Below are 16,754 nucleotides of genomic sequence, written 5' to 3'. Positions count from 1 at the left end.
TTTACACAAAAAGCACAAATGAAATTGGATCTCAAAAAAGGCGCGCCTTCGTGCCCAAATGGGAAATTACCGACTACACAGCCATCTATTTTCTTTCTCATTTTACCACATGGTCGACGCAAAGGACTCCGAGTCTCCTCCCTCTGTGGCGCGAGAGTCAACACTTCCCAAGGAAGAGAACTGGCACTTTATGCAAGAATCTGAGGATCTTCAAACTCCAGATGGGCCAGGCGTCGCCGCCGAAGAAATATTCAATGCTATTGCTATGATTGTCCCATTCTCATTCTTGCTACTCATGATGGAGATGTGTGTATCTGCGCTTTGATGTCGATACTGCTTGCTCTGACGAGCTGATGGGTGAGACTCATCCGGTACCAGTATGGGAAACATCCGGGGTTGAATGTACTTGTGGAACAAATGGTATCGAATGTTCCTAGTATGTTTGTTCTACGCTTTACCACACGTTATATGCACTGATATCGATAGTACTGGCTCTACTCATCTTCTATAGTGCGTTGTGTGATCTCTCTCAGTGGAAGGACTAACGAGTTGCAGCGATGAGATACAAGCAACATCGTAGGCTGCAGATTGGATTCTTCTTGGCATCCATAGGTATTGGGTGTAGGACGGTATATCTGCTCAGTCGTGGTTCCTTATATGTCAACATTAGGCAGGTGGGAATTTTCGTTCCTGTCGCTACTTGTCATCGAGTAAGTTACCTCTTGGATAGGTTCCACCACTCACTACACTTTGGATTTACGCGATCGTTCAGCTTGAACTTGGCACAGCTGTACTGAACTTGGCTGTCGTCTCGACGTATGTCTGGTGGAAGGGTTTAAAACTCCTTCGATAAATGTGTTACCGTGTAGTGTATTGACGAAGAAAAAAATCTATTCATGATGGACAATCCCTTGTGTGTGTTACTTTTCCGTCGTTGTAGAACTTGATGGTTACTTACAAAGTGGAACAGCATTCTCAGGATAATTGACAGTTGATAAGGACTATGTGATAATAGAATTCCTGTCCTGCATCAAGCCAGTTCGGATTCACTACGATGTCAGACTCCCTTGAACGCTGTTTCGGAAAACTGATGGTGCGACATTTCCTACTTGACTCCACGACTAACAACAACTCCAATCTAGAGACAGAAGGAATATGCGTCCCGTCTGGAGCCATACTTAGATATCGAGATGAGTACATGTCCGAAATTGATCTCAAGTACTTAAGATAGCAACCTCTCGGCGCAGATCCTGCACTGCGAAAAAGTAGACTGTATCTCGTGTCTTCCGGGGGGGTTCCCGATCAAATGATAACGACTCCAGCAGCTGATGCAGCTTGGCTGCATTCAATCGTTATCACAAGATATCACACCGTACGAGGTCCACAAGGTTCGCAGAGGTATAAGCAAAGAGAACTTGAGTCATCAAGTACCATTAACTTATAGGCCCGACTTGGACGAATGGACAGTGTTCTTGTCTGTTGCCTGTATCGCAGTATGATCGTCTCTGCACTGTAAGCAATTCCGCTACGTGGCATTTAATCAATCGCTTTGGATTTGACACTTTCACAGTGTTGTTTGAATGTCTGAATACCAATGTCCGCATGGAAGCCTCATTTGTTTGTCACTAGATTGGACGCAATGACTATATATCGCTTCCGATTCTGGTCCTCATTGTTTCACGATATTCCGCCATGGCTTCTTCATGACCTGGACCAATCGGTCCTCCTTCCCTCAACAACCGCGTGCTACCATCCTTCGAATCATCAGAGCGGTTGTTAATTGATGCCTCTTTCTGTCTTCCATGCGGATCGACGGATGCGATTCTGTGAGTGCCCGTTCTCTTCCCGGCCTTTATCAGTGACCGGCCTATCAACAGAAGGCTCCCCTGAGCTTCTGGGTAATAATCGGAGTGCTTATTTCCATCCTGGTCGACTTCTGTCTTCTCTGTCGCGTGTCTTGAGTGGTGTCTATCGTCAACTCTCGTATTGCCATCTCCTGGGTGGTGAAACTGCTCCTATGCGTCTCTCTCTGATCAAAATCCTCGGAGCCCTCTCGAGGCTCGGCATGTATCACAGACTCATCTACTCCAAATGTGTGTCCCCGCTCCTAGCATGAGGAAGACGGTTTGAGTTGAATTAGACTGGGCCTCTCTCTACCTTACGACTTAATCCCGAGGAACTGCTATCTGTTATTCGTATATAAGAGACACCTTGAGAGGTATGGAGAACCACTGCTCTCCTCGAGCTCAATACCCCTCTTCACATTCCTTATATCATGGCTACACTCAAGCGCTCTCTTTTCTTTCTTACTTGCCTTACGGTGGCCGTCGTTAATGCGTCCCAGGTCATGCATCGCCCCCCCAGCTACGAGGAGCCCCCGACTACCTACGCAATAGAAGAAAACCCCAAGGTGAACACTGGTATCCAGAAACGCGATACTGGCAAGGCATCCATGGCGTACTTCACCAACTGGGGTATCTACGCAGCCAATTTCCGTTAGTACTCTAGCATTGCTTTTGACGTGGAATTATCTGACGTGATTCTGCAGAACCGCAAAATATTGTTACGAATACATTGACTCGTATGCTCCATTACATTCTGCTCTGAATGACTTACGGACAGGCGTTTATGCAAACTAGACATTCTCTATGCATTTGCGGATGTCGATCCATCTACAGGAGCCGTTAAACTCACCGACTCGTGGGCCGATGAACAGGTAAATTGATACCAACCTGCTCATTGTGTGCTATTTACTCAGGTTTACTAGAAACACTATGACGGAGATAGTTGGAATGACAGTGGAAACAACCTTTATGGATGTTTGAAGCAGATGTACCTCATCAAGCTCGCCAACCGGAATATCAAAGTCCTTCTCTCTATCGGTGGTTGGACCTACTCACAGGCTGGCCATTTCTCCTTTGTCACCTCATCACCAAGTCGTTCGACCTTTGTTTCCAACGCCGTAACGCTTATCGAGGACTACGGTTTCGATGGCATGTCAGCATTTTTTTTTATACCTCTATCGATGAGGTGACTATGCTAACATTATGTGCTAGTGACATCGACTTTGAATACCCCTCCAGCTCTGCCGAAGGCCAAGGCTTTGCCGACCTCTTGACCGAGCTGCGCTCTGCCTTCGATGGTCTTGCTACGTCCAAGAATGACACTACTCCATATCAACTATCAGTAGCGGTCTCTGCGGGTCCAGACAATTACGCCAACCTTGTCGTTCCTCAGATGGACAAAGCCGTAACACACTGGAACCTGATGGCGTATGATTATGCCGGCTCCTGGTTGACCTACGCGGATAACCAAGCCAATCTTTATGGCGGTACTCGTACAGGGGTGAACACCGATGCTGCAGTCAAGCATTTTGTTTCTGCGGGTGCGGATATCAGTAAGATTACAATGGGAATGCCATTGTACGGACGGTCATTCGAGAACACAGCTGGAATTGGCCAGCCTTACAACGGCGTACGTGGCCTGTGGCTCTTTATTTTCCCCATTTCATCGAGTTCTCTCTATTTAGGTTGGCCCGGGGACTATCTCGGCCGGTATTTACTCATATGACACCCTTCCTCGTATGTTACGGCTCAGTGTCCTTAGTTTTGGCTAACCCTTTATTACAGTGTCTGGCGCTCAGGTCTACGAAAATTTCACCGATGTTACAAGCTACTCGTACGACTCTTCTAAGAAGGAATTAGTCTCATACGATACCCCGGATATTGTTTCCTTGAAAACGAAGTATATCAACGACAACGGCATGGCAGGATCTATGTTCTGGGAGGTTGGTGCTATAATCTCCTTAGTATGCTACTACTCGGGAGCTTCAAGCTGACATTCATTTCTCAGCTGTCGACGGACAAAGTGGGCTCGGAGTCCCTCGTTGGCACCGCAGCTGGCGTGCTCGGCAGCCTCGACACGACACAGAACCATATCAACTATCCGAACAGCAAGTGGGATAATATCAGGAACAACATGGGACAGAGCGGATCCACTCCTACGAGCACCACCACCACCACCACTACTACTACCAGCGCTACTCCGACACCTACGGGCGGAAGCGGAAGCTGCTCTGGCATTTCAGCATGGGATAAGACAGCTGTCTATGTCGGCGGCAACCAAGTATCTTATGGTGGGATTTTCCCTTGTTGGAGATTATTCGGTAGATGTTGACCCAGTTCTACAGGCGGAATGCTTTGGACTGCTTCTTGGTGGACGCAAGGTGATACCCCGGGGGGTCAAGCTGGTGTCTGGAAGGAGACTGGTACCTGTTGAGCTTTGAGCACCGATGATTCGTGAAGGATATTTATACATGTACCAATCTCCTCTATTACTTCGTTTAAATGCATATTAGAGTATTTCGGATCATCACTCATTTATGAATATATTACCTACTTACATCGCGGACTTCGTGAAGTTGATTGTAACTGTTTTTTGAGGCCGGGGTTCCAATCAGGATTCCCCGAGCTCCTACCATGCCAAGGTCACTTCCAAAAATTTACCGTAGAGTCCTTAAACTTGAAGTTTTTCGTCACCCTTGAACATGAGTGCAAAGTCCTCTGAAAAGTGGTGCCGACTGAGAAGCTCAAACTCCGCTTGATATCCAGTTTTCTTCTTCCTTCACGTCTGCCCTTGCGTCGGCCACAGATTTTTACCCCACATGTGTTGTCATGTCGATAACTTCCGTCTTCTTTCAAGTCAGTATGACTGCCAACAGGCTGGCTTTCTTGACTTCAACGCGTGCAACACCGTGGCGTACGTCGACCTTTCATAGTGCCAGCAGCTATATCGAAGGTTCATGGTTGAGTGTTCAAGAAGACGACTAATCAGTCAACCCTAAATACCATATTCTGTAGTCTTCCTATGGACTCTGGACCCAGTCCGAGAGGCGCCCACAGCGTCATGGTTTTCTCCATGGGTCTCTGGAAAGTGGGAAGAGCTGGTATTCTGCCTCCGGTCATGACCTTCCATCTCATTGAATTCTCAGACTCCGACAGCTGCCACTGAGTCAAGTGCCGACTATCTGCTTTGGCATACTCGTGAAGTGCTGTGTTTTATTCTTGGCAGCACGAAGTCATCCTGACACTTCCCATTTCCATAACACAGCTTAGTGTTGACTTCAAAGTTGTTTTTCAAAGCATCAATGAAGGGCTTCCGATCTCATAACAAGGTTCTTCACCTACGAGGCCACGGCAGACGATTCCTTTCTTCATATCAGCGGCACCTTGGTGCTTGTCTTAAAAACCCATTTTACGAGCCTATATACACCGTACAGCTACGGCATAACGAGGAGAAATAGGGACAAGCTTTTCACGTCGTACACGTGACCGTGATTTTATTCACTTTTGTCCGTAGCTTGTGACACGCTTTACAAAAGGAGGAATCAAGCCCTTTTGTTTTCAGATCAAATTATCTCACAGACCAATGGACCAATGGACAAAAATCCCCATAACATTGTCGGATTAGGCTATCTGACGTCGTTTTTCAATGCAAACTTCTACGCGTACGTTCCTGCGCTCAGACTACTTTGCGTGGCATTGTACACACTCCATATATATTTCCTGAGTGCTAAAAACCTAGCTATCTTCCACCACACGACTTTCAACGCATCGTCCTGCAAACAACACCACCTTCGCTAACGACGGCCTGAATATCATCGCTGAGGACATGAAACAGATGTTCAAGGCACTCGAAGCACCTTCTCTGGAGGGATCTTTCGGAGCTCCCACATCAGAATACGGGGATTCAAGTGGCAACTCTCTTTCACGTTATCTGCAGCAGCATATCGCACATTTATCCCATGATACAGGCTCCACAACATCGGATGCCCAGCTTCCCGAGCACCTAGACTTTGATTGGGACCAACCGGTCGGAACGAACTTCATCCAACACCACAACATTCCTCCTGTCGTCAGCAAGAAACCCTTCGTCTATCTTACGCATCCAGGCCGGGGACTCGAAGGGACGGCGTACATTCCATGTAGTTTGGTCTCGACAAGTCGTCTCTTCGATGTCGAAGCGGTGGAACGTGATGGCGTACGCGCCTTATTGCCCGAAGAGGTGTGTATCTCGTAATTGGATTTCTACGCATCGCTCTAACGACATTTCACAGCAATATGCTGAATATATAAAGACCCAGAGCTCATTGGGCTACTGTCCACAGATATTTCCTCCCCCTGCATCCACTTGTTTGCAACCCGTTGATACAACCATGTCCACTGGCCTCAGTTGGGAGTTCTCGGGCTCCAATCTCTCAAGAGTACCTCGTGCTATCAACGAAGGTGTAACTATGAACCCACGCGTCTTTTGTCGTGATGCCACAGCCTCCGCCCTGCTACTGCCTACCTATGTCTCCGCCTTTGGGACCGGCATGGACCTGGATCGTGACTACGAACATTTATCTCAGGAGGAAGAGCCAGACTATGATTTGCCGACGTTCACAGTTTCCAATGTCATGTCTCCAACCAGATGCCGATCCGCCGCTGCCTGTCCCATACGGTCTTTGCTGAAGAAAAAGCAAGTCAATCACAAAAAGTCTTCCACCTCCCGAAAACATTCGCTTCCTTCGATATCTAGGTCGCCACTGTACTCCCCTACCCACTCCGACATCTCTCCATATAGCCTCCGAGAAAAACGACATGTCACTGCGAAAAGGAATGACATCTTCCAAGAGTCGCTCTCCGCCAGCTTGCAACAACCCGACGAGCCTGGGGCCTCATTGAAGAAGCAGCGCAAAGAGTGGACGACTTCTGGTCGCGCTTTGGAGAGTGAACTTGGGGGCAAACGGCAGCGAATGACGCTCTTAGGAACGCAATTGCTAAGCCAGCAACTTGGGGCAACGAAATTAACTGTCTGACATGTAGAGCTCAACATGCAGGCTCGATTGAGTCACTCTTCGATGCATCCCAAGGTCTCTTAACACTCTTTATTGCCTGTATATGATGTCGATCCTTATCTACCCATTCAAAATTGCCTTCTCGCACCTCTTTTCTCACCTGTATAATATCTATAATAGAAGATACCTCTATAATCCAAACACAAAGTGCTTCAGTCTCGTCGGAACGTGATCTCCGTACGACGTAGGTAATTGGGTAGTACGGGACTATTCTAGCTGGAAATTCTTTTATTACTCTAGAAGTGCGCCGGCATTTCAACAGTTAATAGATGTTTTCCAACGGGTCAGTGTCCTACGGATGAAAGCATTGAGCCCCTATTACTCTTCTAGTCTGGATACGTACTACATATACTGAACAGTGAAGGAAGGAGTGACGATATACAAATATGTATGGGGTACCTGGATTCGATTTCAATCGGATACAGGTTCGGAGTCGAAATGCTTATTCACCTGCAGAGCTATAGTGCCTGAAGGGCGCATGGTTTTCACCAGAATACATGGAGGACGCAAATCGACAAAGATGCTGGACATTCATGTGGTCGCCGGAGTAGTAAGTGATAGAGAGGTTACTAGAGAACTCACTGTACTTCAATGGCTTCAATGGAGAAGTGGCCTCTTACTGTATAAAAACTGCTGGCATAGCAAAAACAAGACGCATAAAATTATATAGGATCTAAAATTCTAACAAATGTGGCGAATAAATGGAACTCTATCTACATATAAAAAATGAAGGTAGCCATATATCATTAATTGTGTCACTTAAGCCTTCAGTTTTCGGTTCCTAACGGGGTCGTTTTTCAACATTCTACTCCTGCACCTGCCCTTCAAGTTTCGCATATGCCTGAGCAAGGGATCCCGCCTTGTGAACATCCTCTGGCATGCTTCGCACTTGAAATGATGCGGCTCGTGAGTCATTTTCAAGAAATGCCTCCTCATATCTCCCACACTCTTGGCCCGCTCTTTGCAATCAAAGTACGCGCACCGTACGGCATCGGGCTTCTTCTCAATCACGGGGTGCTCCTCATCGCAGTGATCGATGACACTGTTTATCGACCCCAATTCGGCGTCGCATGTGGGAACGAGGCAACGCACCCGTACGGGCCGATTGTGGAAAGGCCATCGCTCAGACGACTTTTTGAAGTTGGACCTTTTGCCGCCCTTTTTCTTGGGCTGGGCAGCATTCGCAGTTCTCGCGCGCTTTCGGGTGCCAGTCGCAGGGTCTTTGTAGTCAGAATCGTGGCCGTCTGAACAGGATGTGTCCGAGGAGACTTCGACAGTGGGATGACAATCGGCGTTTTCATGGCCGACAGAAGTGCAACGGTCGGAGTTAGAGGTAGACGAACTCCAGTCGTCATGGAACTCTGGCGAAGGAGGTGGCTGAGAAAACAAAGTGGCAGTCGACGCGTCTTCAGTTTTGAAACGAAACTCCATCGGATCGCAAGCTCCTCCATTTTGGCTTCCGTATGCTGGGTCCAGGTCATGCTCGGCGTCCTCGTCCGTGCCCCCAAGGTGAGTCGGAGTGAGACTCGCGGAATTCGACACACTGGGGCCGACGGACTCTGTGACAGTCGGATCGAGTGAGGGCGAGCAGAAATTGAAATAAGACAGTTCGTTCGTGACGTCCAGGTGGAAATCACTGTGGAACATCGGGTCTCCGAAAATGAACACGTTTTCCGCAACAGAGGGTGGGGCAAACGCGATCTCGCCGGTGGGGCTGTAGTACACTTCGGTGGAGGGAGCTGAAGATGACAATCCGATGTGCATTCTAGATGCCCCAGAGTCAAAGACTGTCTCGTCGAGATCCACTGGTTGGGAAATGGAATTCTTGAGTAAGAAAGACATTGTGATTCAAGACTTTGCTCTGAGGAAGGCTGGAAGGTGGAATGAGGTAGAGGACGTTGGAAATTCAGGCTGCGGTTTATATGCATGGTGAGGTCTGTCTTTGCCTGGTTGAAACATCAATGGCTTGCCTATTGACTTTGACCACTGCCGTAAACTGGGCCCTGATTTGCATGGTCGAAACCTAGGCAAAGACATTATGTGACTTGAATGCGACTTGGATCGCGCAAAGATGCCTGTTCAAGTTGACAATGTGGCAGTCATTAGCATCGATTTTCGAATCCAATTTGCGCAACTTGCCATATGTAGCAGGTATCTTCCAACATTCAGATCTCTGATTATTTAGCAAACAACGTTCAGAAGTTTCTTTAGTAATCAGGGATGAAAGTACAATGAATTTCCATGAACAAGGTAAACTTCGAGTGTTCCGGCGGTCAATGTTCAGGAAAAGTTGAAGCACGGACTTGTCAAAGTCAACAGTTTTGGTCAGGGGTCAGGACAAAAGGCCGCCTCCTTTGCACTGCCACAGTTCGACCCAGTCCTAATTTATTGAGTATTACTGACAAGTTACCAGCGAGTGAATCCTAAGTCCAGAAACGATTGCGCCCACTCACAAAGATCAACCCAATAGGAAATAACAGTCTCCGAGTTGAATAGCTAACAAGGTACAGAACTAAATACATGTCCCCCCCGAGAAAACTAGGCGCCTACAGCCTCAACACTGGAGGCAGCAGCCGTAGCGGAAGCCTTCACAGACTTGTCAGTTGCTGAGCTATCGTGTGTCAGTTTGGCCTTCTTTTTCTTCTTCAGCAGGGCTAATGACCATTGTAAGATAAAATCAAGTGATACGCGCGAAGCTACTTACCAGCTGACACCGCATTCTTGACACCATCTACCAGCTCTTTGCTCTGCTCCAAGTACTCCGTGTCGTCAAAACGATGCTTCTTGCCTGCGAGAGGTGTAGGTTCGGACTGTCCTGGAGTACTTGTTCCACTGCTGGATCCTTTCCTTGGCTCGATGCCTAATTTACGCTCGAGAGCTTCCAGCTTTGCCTTCTGAGCTTCAGCCTTTGCAGCGGCGCGCTCAGGCTCTGCCCCAAGATACTCAGCCAACCTAAAGAGACTCTTAGCGAGATAATACTGAACAAAGGTACATATACGCACTTCTTCGCCTCCTTTATAGTACTTAGTCGCCTCCCACTCAAATCCCGACAGGAATCGTTGTTGCTTGTTTTCTGACTACTCATACGGCCGCCGGCCGCCCGTAACTGAGACCCGAAACCTCCCTTTCCACCGAGAAGCCGAGGCGTAAGACGAAGTGTCAAGAAAGTAGAGTCATTGAGTAGTATTGAAAGAGGCGCGTCGTCTTCGAGAGCAGCCCCAGAATGGGTGGAGAGGCGAAGAGAGTCCACTGGAAGAAGAGGGTATTTTTCTTCAAGCAAGGGCAGAACAGAAGAAATAGACGTCGACAACGGAACTGCCAACGACAATGACGAGAAGGGGGCAAATGCAGAGATGAGAATATTGGTGGTCATGATGGTTGGTGAGAGAAGGGTCCCTGACCAAATTTGGCAACGGATCGTTGGTCAGCACCGGTCCAGCAGAGTACACAGCTACATGATTTCTGATATTTTCATTACTACTTCAATACAGAACATAAATATTGAAAGGACCCAAGAAGAAAATTAGTACTGTTTGACCTTTCCCGTATCCGAACCCCATAGCTCCTTCTCAATTTGTTTCTTCTGTTCCCCTCCCCTCAGCTTGTAATATAAAGACATCTCCATTGTTTTGATAAAACCAAACATCGCAACTCTCTTCTGATAGAATGTATACGAAGGATACTTCGACTTCGTAATCTGTTCCGTGTATTTCGTAGACGCAATGAAAAGTAAGCTCAAGCTTGCAGCTGGAAGCAGAGGCCAAAATGATGATGCGGTCCTGAAGATCTCTGCTACGGGCGTCGTAGTAAGGTATGCGTAGATGTGGAAGACGTTTTCAACGCATCGAGAAAAGGAACAGAGGGGAATGTCCAGAGGGAACTGGGCGGCTACAGGGAAGAATGTATTCATCCACTAGGACAAAGGTCGATGTGAGGACAGTCACCGTGCAGGCGCTACGTGGAATCTTACCCAAAAAAGCTGCTCGCATGTAAAGTTTGGATGCCTGGAGTACGCCCACAATCCACGAGTCACAAATCCTCTTTTTGCATCTGCTGGAATCCAGTTGAGACGGGCACCGACCCACTGCTTCTTTTCAGCGTAGTCACCCGTGCCTTTAAGATAGGAGTGTTTATAGGCATGAAAAGCGTACTGCTGATTGTCAGCTATAAATTCAAGGCAAAGCATGACAAGACTGGATAATGCAAGGACGACGTCAGAGAGAGCGAGATTGCTGTGAGGTTGCTGAACTGCCGCAATGTATGCTGGAATACCAAGCGATAGAAGGAGTACGTTCTGAATTCCAGAGATAAAAACCAAGTTCATGACTTGGAAGAACCACGCGGGGAGCTGGGTACGGAGCACTGCCCATCGATAATCTTCGTCCTTCAAGCTGAACAGACCGCGACGGTAGGTGTTATAGCTGAGCCTAACAACGAATGTCAGGAAAGGCTAGCAAGTCATGGATGGGCTGGCAGTACGAACCTGAACATCCAGATAACTTCGAGCGCTAGCATCAACACGGCGCGTGGGCTGTAGTCGCTGGCGACCGCCACGAGCTCACGGGGAACATACGGACACAATGGAAACGGCTGAACTGACTTGGGCCACAGAGGCAGCAAGGCGAAGTAGGCAGAATAGAGGGGTGGAAGAAATGTCCAGAGACGGTCAACCTAGACGCATATACTCGAGCAATTGCTCCAGCAAAGAGACATAAACCTACTTGGGATACATTGGCCGTTACAATGGATGCGATGTATGTTGCCGCCGCCACGAATGCACAGAACTGCAGGGGCCAGGCGAATTCGGTCCACGATGGTGGGGGAAGGAAAACCATGATGGTTGCTGCGGGTAAGTAGTGTCGATGTCGAGGGGCCGAGGGAATGATGATCGCGCGATGACGATGTGACTATATTTAGCGTGCATGAATTGGGACAGAATGTTCTCATTATAGCTGACTTTTGGTACCAATCGCCGGTGGCATAGTATTTTTAGAATGAAAAGCTTAGACCTCTAGTATGCAACCCTGGTCCCTGACCGTGAGCGGTCAAACGGTTCGGCACTTCGCTTCGTCTTTTTTCCTTAACACCCTGTATTCTTTGTGTATCACCAATCATGGCGAGCTCGACTCTTGTTGTAAACTTGGATGGATATCATGGTCCAGTGACGGCCACGCTCGACTGGTGCGAAGTACGTCGTATACTCCTCCTCGTCGCGGTTTTCCTCAGTCGTCTCTAGGCCAACTACCAGTTCTCCTATTATATTGCTGAAATGGCCAACACAATTTCCAACCTATTTTTCATCTTCCTGGCTGCTTACGGAGCACACAATGCACGACGTGCATCCATGCCGACCAGGTATATCGTCGGTTTCGGTGTAAGCCATCTGGTTCTGCCACATCATCACCGCTCCTGACGCCGGTCGCAGGGATTCGCTCTCATTGGCTTTGGCAGCCTCGCATTTCACGCAACGCTTTTGTATCACTACCAACTCCTGGATGAACTCCCCATGATCTATGTCACTGCCGGAAGTTGCTGGTTCCTGTACGACGACAGCCCTGGTTTTGACATAACTTTGCGTAAAAGCATAACTTCTCTTGTACTAAGCATTGCATTCGACGTGTTGTTCACTTGGAGCTAGTGAGCATTGATGAAAGTCTTTCCCTAGTTTTTTTGGCTAATTCCGTACTCAGTATCGTCTACCGCAATCCAGTATATCACCAGGTCGCGTTCGGAACGCTTGCAATTAGTACTGCTTTTATGATCAGACATCTTTTGAAATGGTCGGAAGTGCGCTTTCGAATACCTGATGACAAGAAGTCACAAATCGGAGGCATCTTTGGCTACGGTGCAGGCCTTTTCGTATTCGGATTTCTCATCTGGAACCTAGACAACATTTTCTGCGACGACCTAACAAGATTTAAGGTTGCCATCGGATGGCCGCTGGCATTTTTGCTTGAAGGACATGCTTGGTGGCACGTCTTGACCGTAAGAACTCTAAGGGTTTCCATTTCACCTCAACTCACGAATATATGTAGGGTCTGGGCACTTATTACATGTTCACTGGAACCCATTGTGAGTGCACATAATACGTCTTTGACTGCAACTCACATTTCGTAGTTATGTAAGTCTTCCGATACTATTTTCGAAGCTTTTTCACTAATAAGACGCCTAAGTTCGCTCTGTATGAAGGATGATCACAGCAAGTTTGCTGTTCAGTATCGCTTCGGGCTCCCTTCAATCAAACGCGTGGACAAGAGAATTCAGTAGACGTCGCAAGCATATCGTAGACACCACGGAGGTCGTACTATTCAACTATGACTATAAAACATTGTCCAGAGATGGAGCAAAGGCTTTATTCAGCTATATTGTGATCATCAATTGGAATACTTAGAATGCAAATGAAATCTTATCCGAACTTCCCTCGGCTGTTCAGAGACCAGTAATCTTCCTTATGCAAGTGTTGTTTTGTATTCATCCTGTCGAGAACAACGGATACTGGCACTACGAGATGAGCAAAGACACAGAGAAAGAAAAACCGGGACTATACACATCGTACGATCCTCTCGATTTTTCCCAACGGCCATAAATATCTGTGAGTATTCTAATAGTCAATTGCTTGTTGACCTGCTTTTCGTGGAAGCGAAGAAGCTGATGCTGAACAAAATGAATTGCCAGTGGATGCTGGCTAAAGTGGAATTCAATTTGAAATCGATCTCCTTCACGTTCATCGACGACGACGACGCTGACGCCCCTGCTCCTCCAGTGCCGCAACAAGGGTACTGCCAGGCGTCCTTATCCATCACGGTACATTTCTGAATGATGACGTACATAGGTCAGGTTATTTGCTCGGAATTCACATGGTCCTACGCGGTGTCCATCGTTCCTCCAGGACCTTCGTGTCCTTTCCTTTAACGCTATGAATCACGATAGAGACCTCGGCTCTGCCGAGAGCAGCGAGGCGACGACGCCATACTCGACTCCGCCCGGCACCCCGGTGCCTCTCCGGATCGCGCTATCTACCATGAATAGATCCTCGACAGACTCGACCCCCCCTACGCCGTCGAACGACGTTTTCACGACAAGGAGGGCCATGGTGTCGTTTGAGAACCTCGTCGCGTTGGCGAACCACCAGGAGCGACTGCGGGAGGCGGGTAAGATGGTATGGCGTGTTAGGGGAGAGCCTGTGGTTGAATTGCATGACTTGGGTGGGTGTCTGAAGCATGCAGCTACCGGTGGAATACGTGCGTATTACCTTTGTCGCTAGACCTCAGGAAGCTGAAATTAGTTGCAGGCTCTGGTGCTCTCGCTTTCAACATACGGGCTGCGTTCAACCTGATATTGGTCTTCATCAGGCTTCGCTCGATTCCCAAGTAAGTATTAGCTGTCGCCGGTATCGCCAACAAGAAATAATCTCTTCTCGAAGAAAACAACGGCTTCCTATCATTGGTCGTGCCATTTTTGGAAGAGATACATGGCGGTTCGCTGCCATGCTTGGGACATTTACTTCTGTCTATAAGTTCCTTATCAATGCCTTGCCTCTCCTTATGCCTACAGTTAAGTTCCCATCTAATCCATTCTTCGATGATGACGAGGCAGCGTGGCATACCGTCCAAGTCCCTATTCCCTCTCCCCGCCACCGCCGACGTTCTCAACGCTTGTCACTGAGCACACAAGCTCAACAGGTTTTGGTGCGTAAGAAGACGAGAAGATGGCATGCAGCTCTCGCTGGTTTTGCGGCCGGCGGGCTGGCTGTATTGTTTGAGACTCGTGGAAGGAGAGTTACAATAGCTCAGCAGATGTTTGTCCGTGGTCTGCAGGGCTCTTTCAATGCATATACTACCGCCAGGAATATCACAATACCCTTTGGAGATGTAATATTATTTGCGCTGATGTACGTGTTTGTGGGTCTCCTTCCTGCCACGCTGACATCTCTTCAGTAATGCGCAGGTCCTGTATGCCTCGTTTATGCGACCTGATACACTACCCAAATCGTATCGCGCTTGGTACGTATTCAAATGTCATACCGGACTCTTATGCCTTAAGTGAATCGTAGGATCGTCAGAGCATCACAAGTTCCCAAAGAAGGTGTCGACATGAATTACGATCTAATGCGGTCGCGTACGTTTAACTCGACTGATTTGGACAAGATTCTTTATAGTAACGTTTGTGACGTTTCTCCAACTCTCGTCGCATACTGACCTTTCCTCTTAGAGATGGAAGGTCACGCCTGAGAATGCTGCTTCACTGCTGGCAAAGAAAGAAGCTTTTTACCTCGGTGCTCCCAACTCCATAGCCTCGTCTGAGGCAGGCTGTCATTGCCCTTGCGAAGCTCTTCATCCTGGCCAGTCGTCATGTTGGGACGTGCCTTCGGCTCGTTTCTTTGCAGTGGCCAGGTTTATGCTACCTGTTTATGGCGCTCTGCATTTTCTGCCCCCAATCTTATTTCGAACCAAAGCCTTCATACAAGATCCCTTAAAGATTCTCGCGAAAGCAGGTTTCGGGACTGCCCGAAGCTGTACATTCCTCGGGGTGTATGTTGTTATATACCAAGGTATAGCCTTGACGTTACACTCACCTGGATTGACTGATGAGAGCCATTTCAGGTTTCGTATGTGCGCGACGCGTCATCCACGAATTCCTCACTTCTATGTCACCTAGATCAATATTCAAGATACCGCAGTGGCTGGTGGACTTTTTGTTTATGTCGAGGGCGGCGTATTGGTGGCCTGGTCTCGCAACTGGTCTTAGCCTGCTTATCGAAGAGAAGAAAAGGCGTGCGGAGTTGTCAATGTATGTCCTGCCGAAAGCTCTGGAGAGCTTCTGGAACATCACGACAGGCAAAGTGCCTGGTGGGTTCAAGGGAGGTAAAGCTGGAGAAGCTTTGGTATGTCAGCTCACTATATTTACATGTTGTTGCTGATCGGATGTAGCTGTCGGCGCTGGGAATGGCGATGGTCATGGTGCGTTGTGTCTCTTTTATTTGGAAGTATATTCATCTCTTTGCAGAGTACATACCAGATGGAGCCTCACCATCTATCGGGACTCGTAAGACGGATATTATATCAGTTCATTGGAGCTAACTGAGGACAAGGTTTGTGTAGTTCCTGACGCAGATTAGAGGGGTCACTAAAATTTTACTGTAGGGCTTCTATCATGGTGGTGTTAGTGGTTGGTACTTTGGTACATGGTATTTCACGTTGAAGGATAGTTCAATGTTGAGCGTTATCAATATTATTTAATGATAAACTTTAAAACTACAGCAGGCTGTCGTGAGACGTAGAAATTTCTTTGACGGAAAAGGAGGCGTGTTGGGATGACTGAGGTGAGACAGCAGAGTCGCTTTTAATCCAGCCCTACTACAAATCAAAGTGATTCTCCTCCTCTAGAGTCCACTGCTTCAAGCTTAGCGCTTCGCCCCGCCACGACACGAATCTTTCTCTCCCTGACCATGAGGTCCTTGCAGGAACTCTCACTGCTGCCGGCACTGTCGTTGCTTCCTATAGGCACCTTGCAGCGGTGTACGACTTGGAATCAGTGCCTGGTGGCAACGTGATGCCTGGCCGGTCTGGACGCATTCGATGCGTTTGCTTCCGACGGGATCCTTAGGCTGTCTGCAGAAGGTGCACAGGAGCTAGCGCGGTCCATTTTGCGTTTCTCGTGTACTTCCAAGACGGACGGGAGCCCCTTGTCTCTGTCTTTCGCCGACGGTAGCATTTTCTGCGCTTCGCTGCAGCTCCAATCGTTACGATGGATGATTCTTATGGGCGTCGTCGTTGCCCCGACGATTGGCCTAAAACCTGGCGTACGTGCGATTGGTTTCTCGTCTGTTTCTTGTACCGAGTCTCCGTGTAGATGT

The 16,754-nt window shown here is 48.1% G+C and overlaps 8 protein-coding genes across 8 annotated transcripts; 5 read left to right on the top strand and 3 right to left on the bottom strand.

Annotated features, from left to right (window-relative positions):
* Nucleotides 1-109: 109 nt before the first annotated feature.
* On the top strand, nucleotides 110-853 carry BT62DRAFT_1000259 (uncharacterized protein; the record flags this gene model as incomplete). The annotated part of the gene is made up of 5 exons (XM_043176633.1): nucleotides 110-306; nucleotides 363-436; nucleotides 487-510; nucleotides 556-710; nucleotides 773-853. The coding sequence occupies 5 exons, from the start codon at nucleotides 110-112 to the stop codon at nucleotides 851-853; spliced, it is 531 nt and encodes a 176-aa protein (XP_043044529.1).
* Nucleotides 854-2,196: 1,343 nt separating this feature from the next.
* BT62DRAFT_392257 (uncharacterized protein) lies at nucleotides 2,197-4,334 on the top strand. Its single transcript, XM_043180764.1, has 9 exons — nucleotides 2,197-2,495; nucleotides 2,549-2,581; nucleotides 2,640-2,716; nucleotides 2,768-2,997; nucleotides 3,057-3,474; nucleotides 3,530-3,581; nucleotides 3,630-3,787; nucleotides 3,853-4,135; nucleotides 4,190-4,334. Exons 1-9 carry the CDS (start codon nucleotides 2,276-2,278, stop codon nucleotides 4,276-4,278), a joined length of 1,560 nt encoding a protein of 519 aa, XP_043044528.1. The 5' UTR covers nucleotides 2,197-2,275; the 3' UTR covers nucleotides 4,279-4,334.
* Nucleotides 4,335-5,560: 1,226 nt separating this feature from the next.
* On the top strand, nucleotides 5,561-6,859 carry BT62DRAFT_990702 (uncharacterized protein; the record flags this gene model as incomplete). The annotated part of the gene is made up of 3 exons (XM_043190244.1): nucleotides 5,561-6,063; nucleotides 6,167-6,284; nucleotides 6,327-6,859. The coding sequence occupies exons 1-3, from the start codon at nucleotides 5,671-5,673 to the stop codon at nucleotides 6,857-6,859; spliced, it is 1,044 nt and encodes a 347-aa protein (XP_043044527.1). The 5' UTR covers nucleotides 5,561-5,670.
* Nucleotides 6,860-7,571: 712 nt separating this feature from the next.
* BT62DRAFT_926680 (uncharacterized protein) lies at nucleotides 7,572-8,891 on the bottom strand. The gene is made up of 2 exons (XM_043185094.1): nucleotides 8,869-8,891; nucleotides 7,572-8,809 (listed from the first exon to the last, which is right to left on the bottom strand). Exon 2 carries the CDS (start codon nucleotides 8,738-8,740, stop codon nucleotides 7,658-7,660), a length of 1,083 nt encoding a protein of 360 aa, XP_043044526.1. The 5' UTR covers nucleotides 8,741-8,809; nucleotides 8,869-8,891; the 3' UTR covers nucleotides 7,572-7,657.
* A 377-nt stretch (nucleotides 8,892-9,268) lies between these two features.
* BT62DRAFT_1071627 (uncharacterized protein) lies at nucleotides 9,269-10,271 on the bottom strand (the record flags this gene model as incomplete). Its single annotated transcript, XM_043178785.1, has 3 exons — nucleotides 9,269-9,552; nucleotides 9,603-9,850; nucleotides 9,901-10,271. The coding sequence occupies 3 exons, from the start codon at nucleotides 10,269-10,271 to the stop codon at nucleotides 9,437-9,439; spliced, it is 735 nt and encodes a 244-aa protein (XP_043044525.1). The 3' UTR covers nucleotides 9,269-9,436.
* A 72-nt stretch (nucleotides 10,272-10,343) lies between these two features.
* BT62DRAFT_941677 (DUF1295-domain-containing protein) lies at nucleotides 10,344-11,791 on the bottom strand. The gene is made up of 4 exons (XM_043187802.1): nucleotides 11,620-11,791; nucleotides 11,382-11,569; nucleotides 10,869-11,325; nucleotides 10,344-10,811 (listed from the first exon to the last, which is right to left on the bottom strand). The coding sequence occupies exons 1-4, from the start codon at nucleotides 11,731-11,733 to the stop codon at nucleotides 10,422-10,424; spliced, it is 1,149 nt and encodes a 382-aa protein (XP_043044524.1). The 5' UTR covers nucleotides 11,734-11,791; the 3' UTR covers nucleotides 10,344-10,421.
* Nucleotides 11,792-11,906: 115 nt separating this feature from the next.
* On the top strand, nucleotides 11,907-13,317 carry BT62DRAFT_960605 (alkaline phytoceramidase). Its single transcript, XM_043188563.1, has 6 exons — nucleotides 11,907-12,086; nucleotides 12,135-12,272; nucleotides 12,324-12,535; nucleotides 12,589-12,883; nucleotides 12,934-12,974; nucleotides 13,072-13,317. Exons 1-6 carry the CDS (start codon nucleotides 12,012-12,014, stop codon nucleotides 13,163-13,165), a joined length of 855 nt encoding a protein of 284 aa, XP_043044523.1. The 5' UTR covers nucleotides 11,907-12,011; the 3' UTR covers nucleotides 13,166-13,317.
* Nucleotides 13,318-13,919: 602 nt separating this feature from the next.
* Nucleotides 13,920-15,982, top strand: BT62DRAFT_883917 (uncharacterized protein; the record flags this gene model as incomplete). Its single annotated transcript, XM_043182782.1, has 9 exons — nucleotides 13,920-14,139; nucleotides 14,190-14,268; nucleotides 14,322-14,789; nucleotides 14,836-14,901; nucleotides 14,952-15,060; nucleotides 15,119-15,449; nucleotides 15,502-15,782; nucleotides 15,829-15,858; nucleotides 15,905-15,982. The coding sequence occupies 9 exons, from the start codon at nucleotides 13,920-13,922 to the stop codon at nucleotides 15,980-15,982; spliced, it is 1,662 nt and encodes a 553-aa protein (XP_043044522.1).
* Between the last annotated feature and the right edge of the window lie 772 nt (nucleotides 15,983-16,754).

Source organism: Guyanagaster necrorhizus, assembly GCF_019112545.1.
Source record: "Guyanagaster necrorhizus MCA 3950 unplaced genomic scaffold BT62scaffold_3, whole genome shotgun sequence".
NCBI lineage: Eukaryota > Fungi > Basidiomycota > Agaricomycetes > Agaricales > Physalacriaceae > Guyanagaster > Guyanagaster necrorhizus.
Note: the sequence above shows the minus strand (reverse complement) of the source record. Positions and strands in the feature narration are given on the sequence as shown.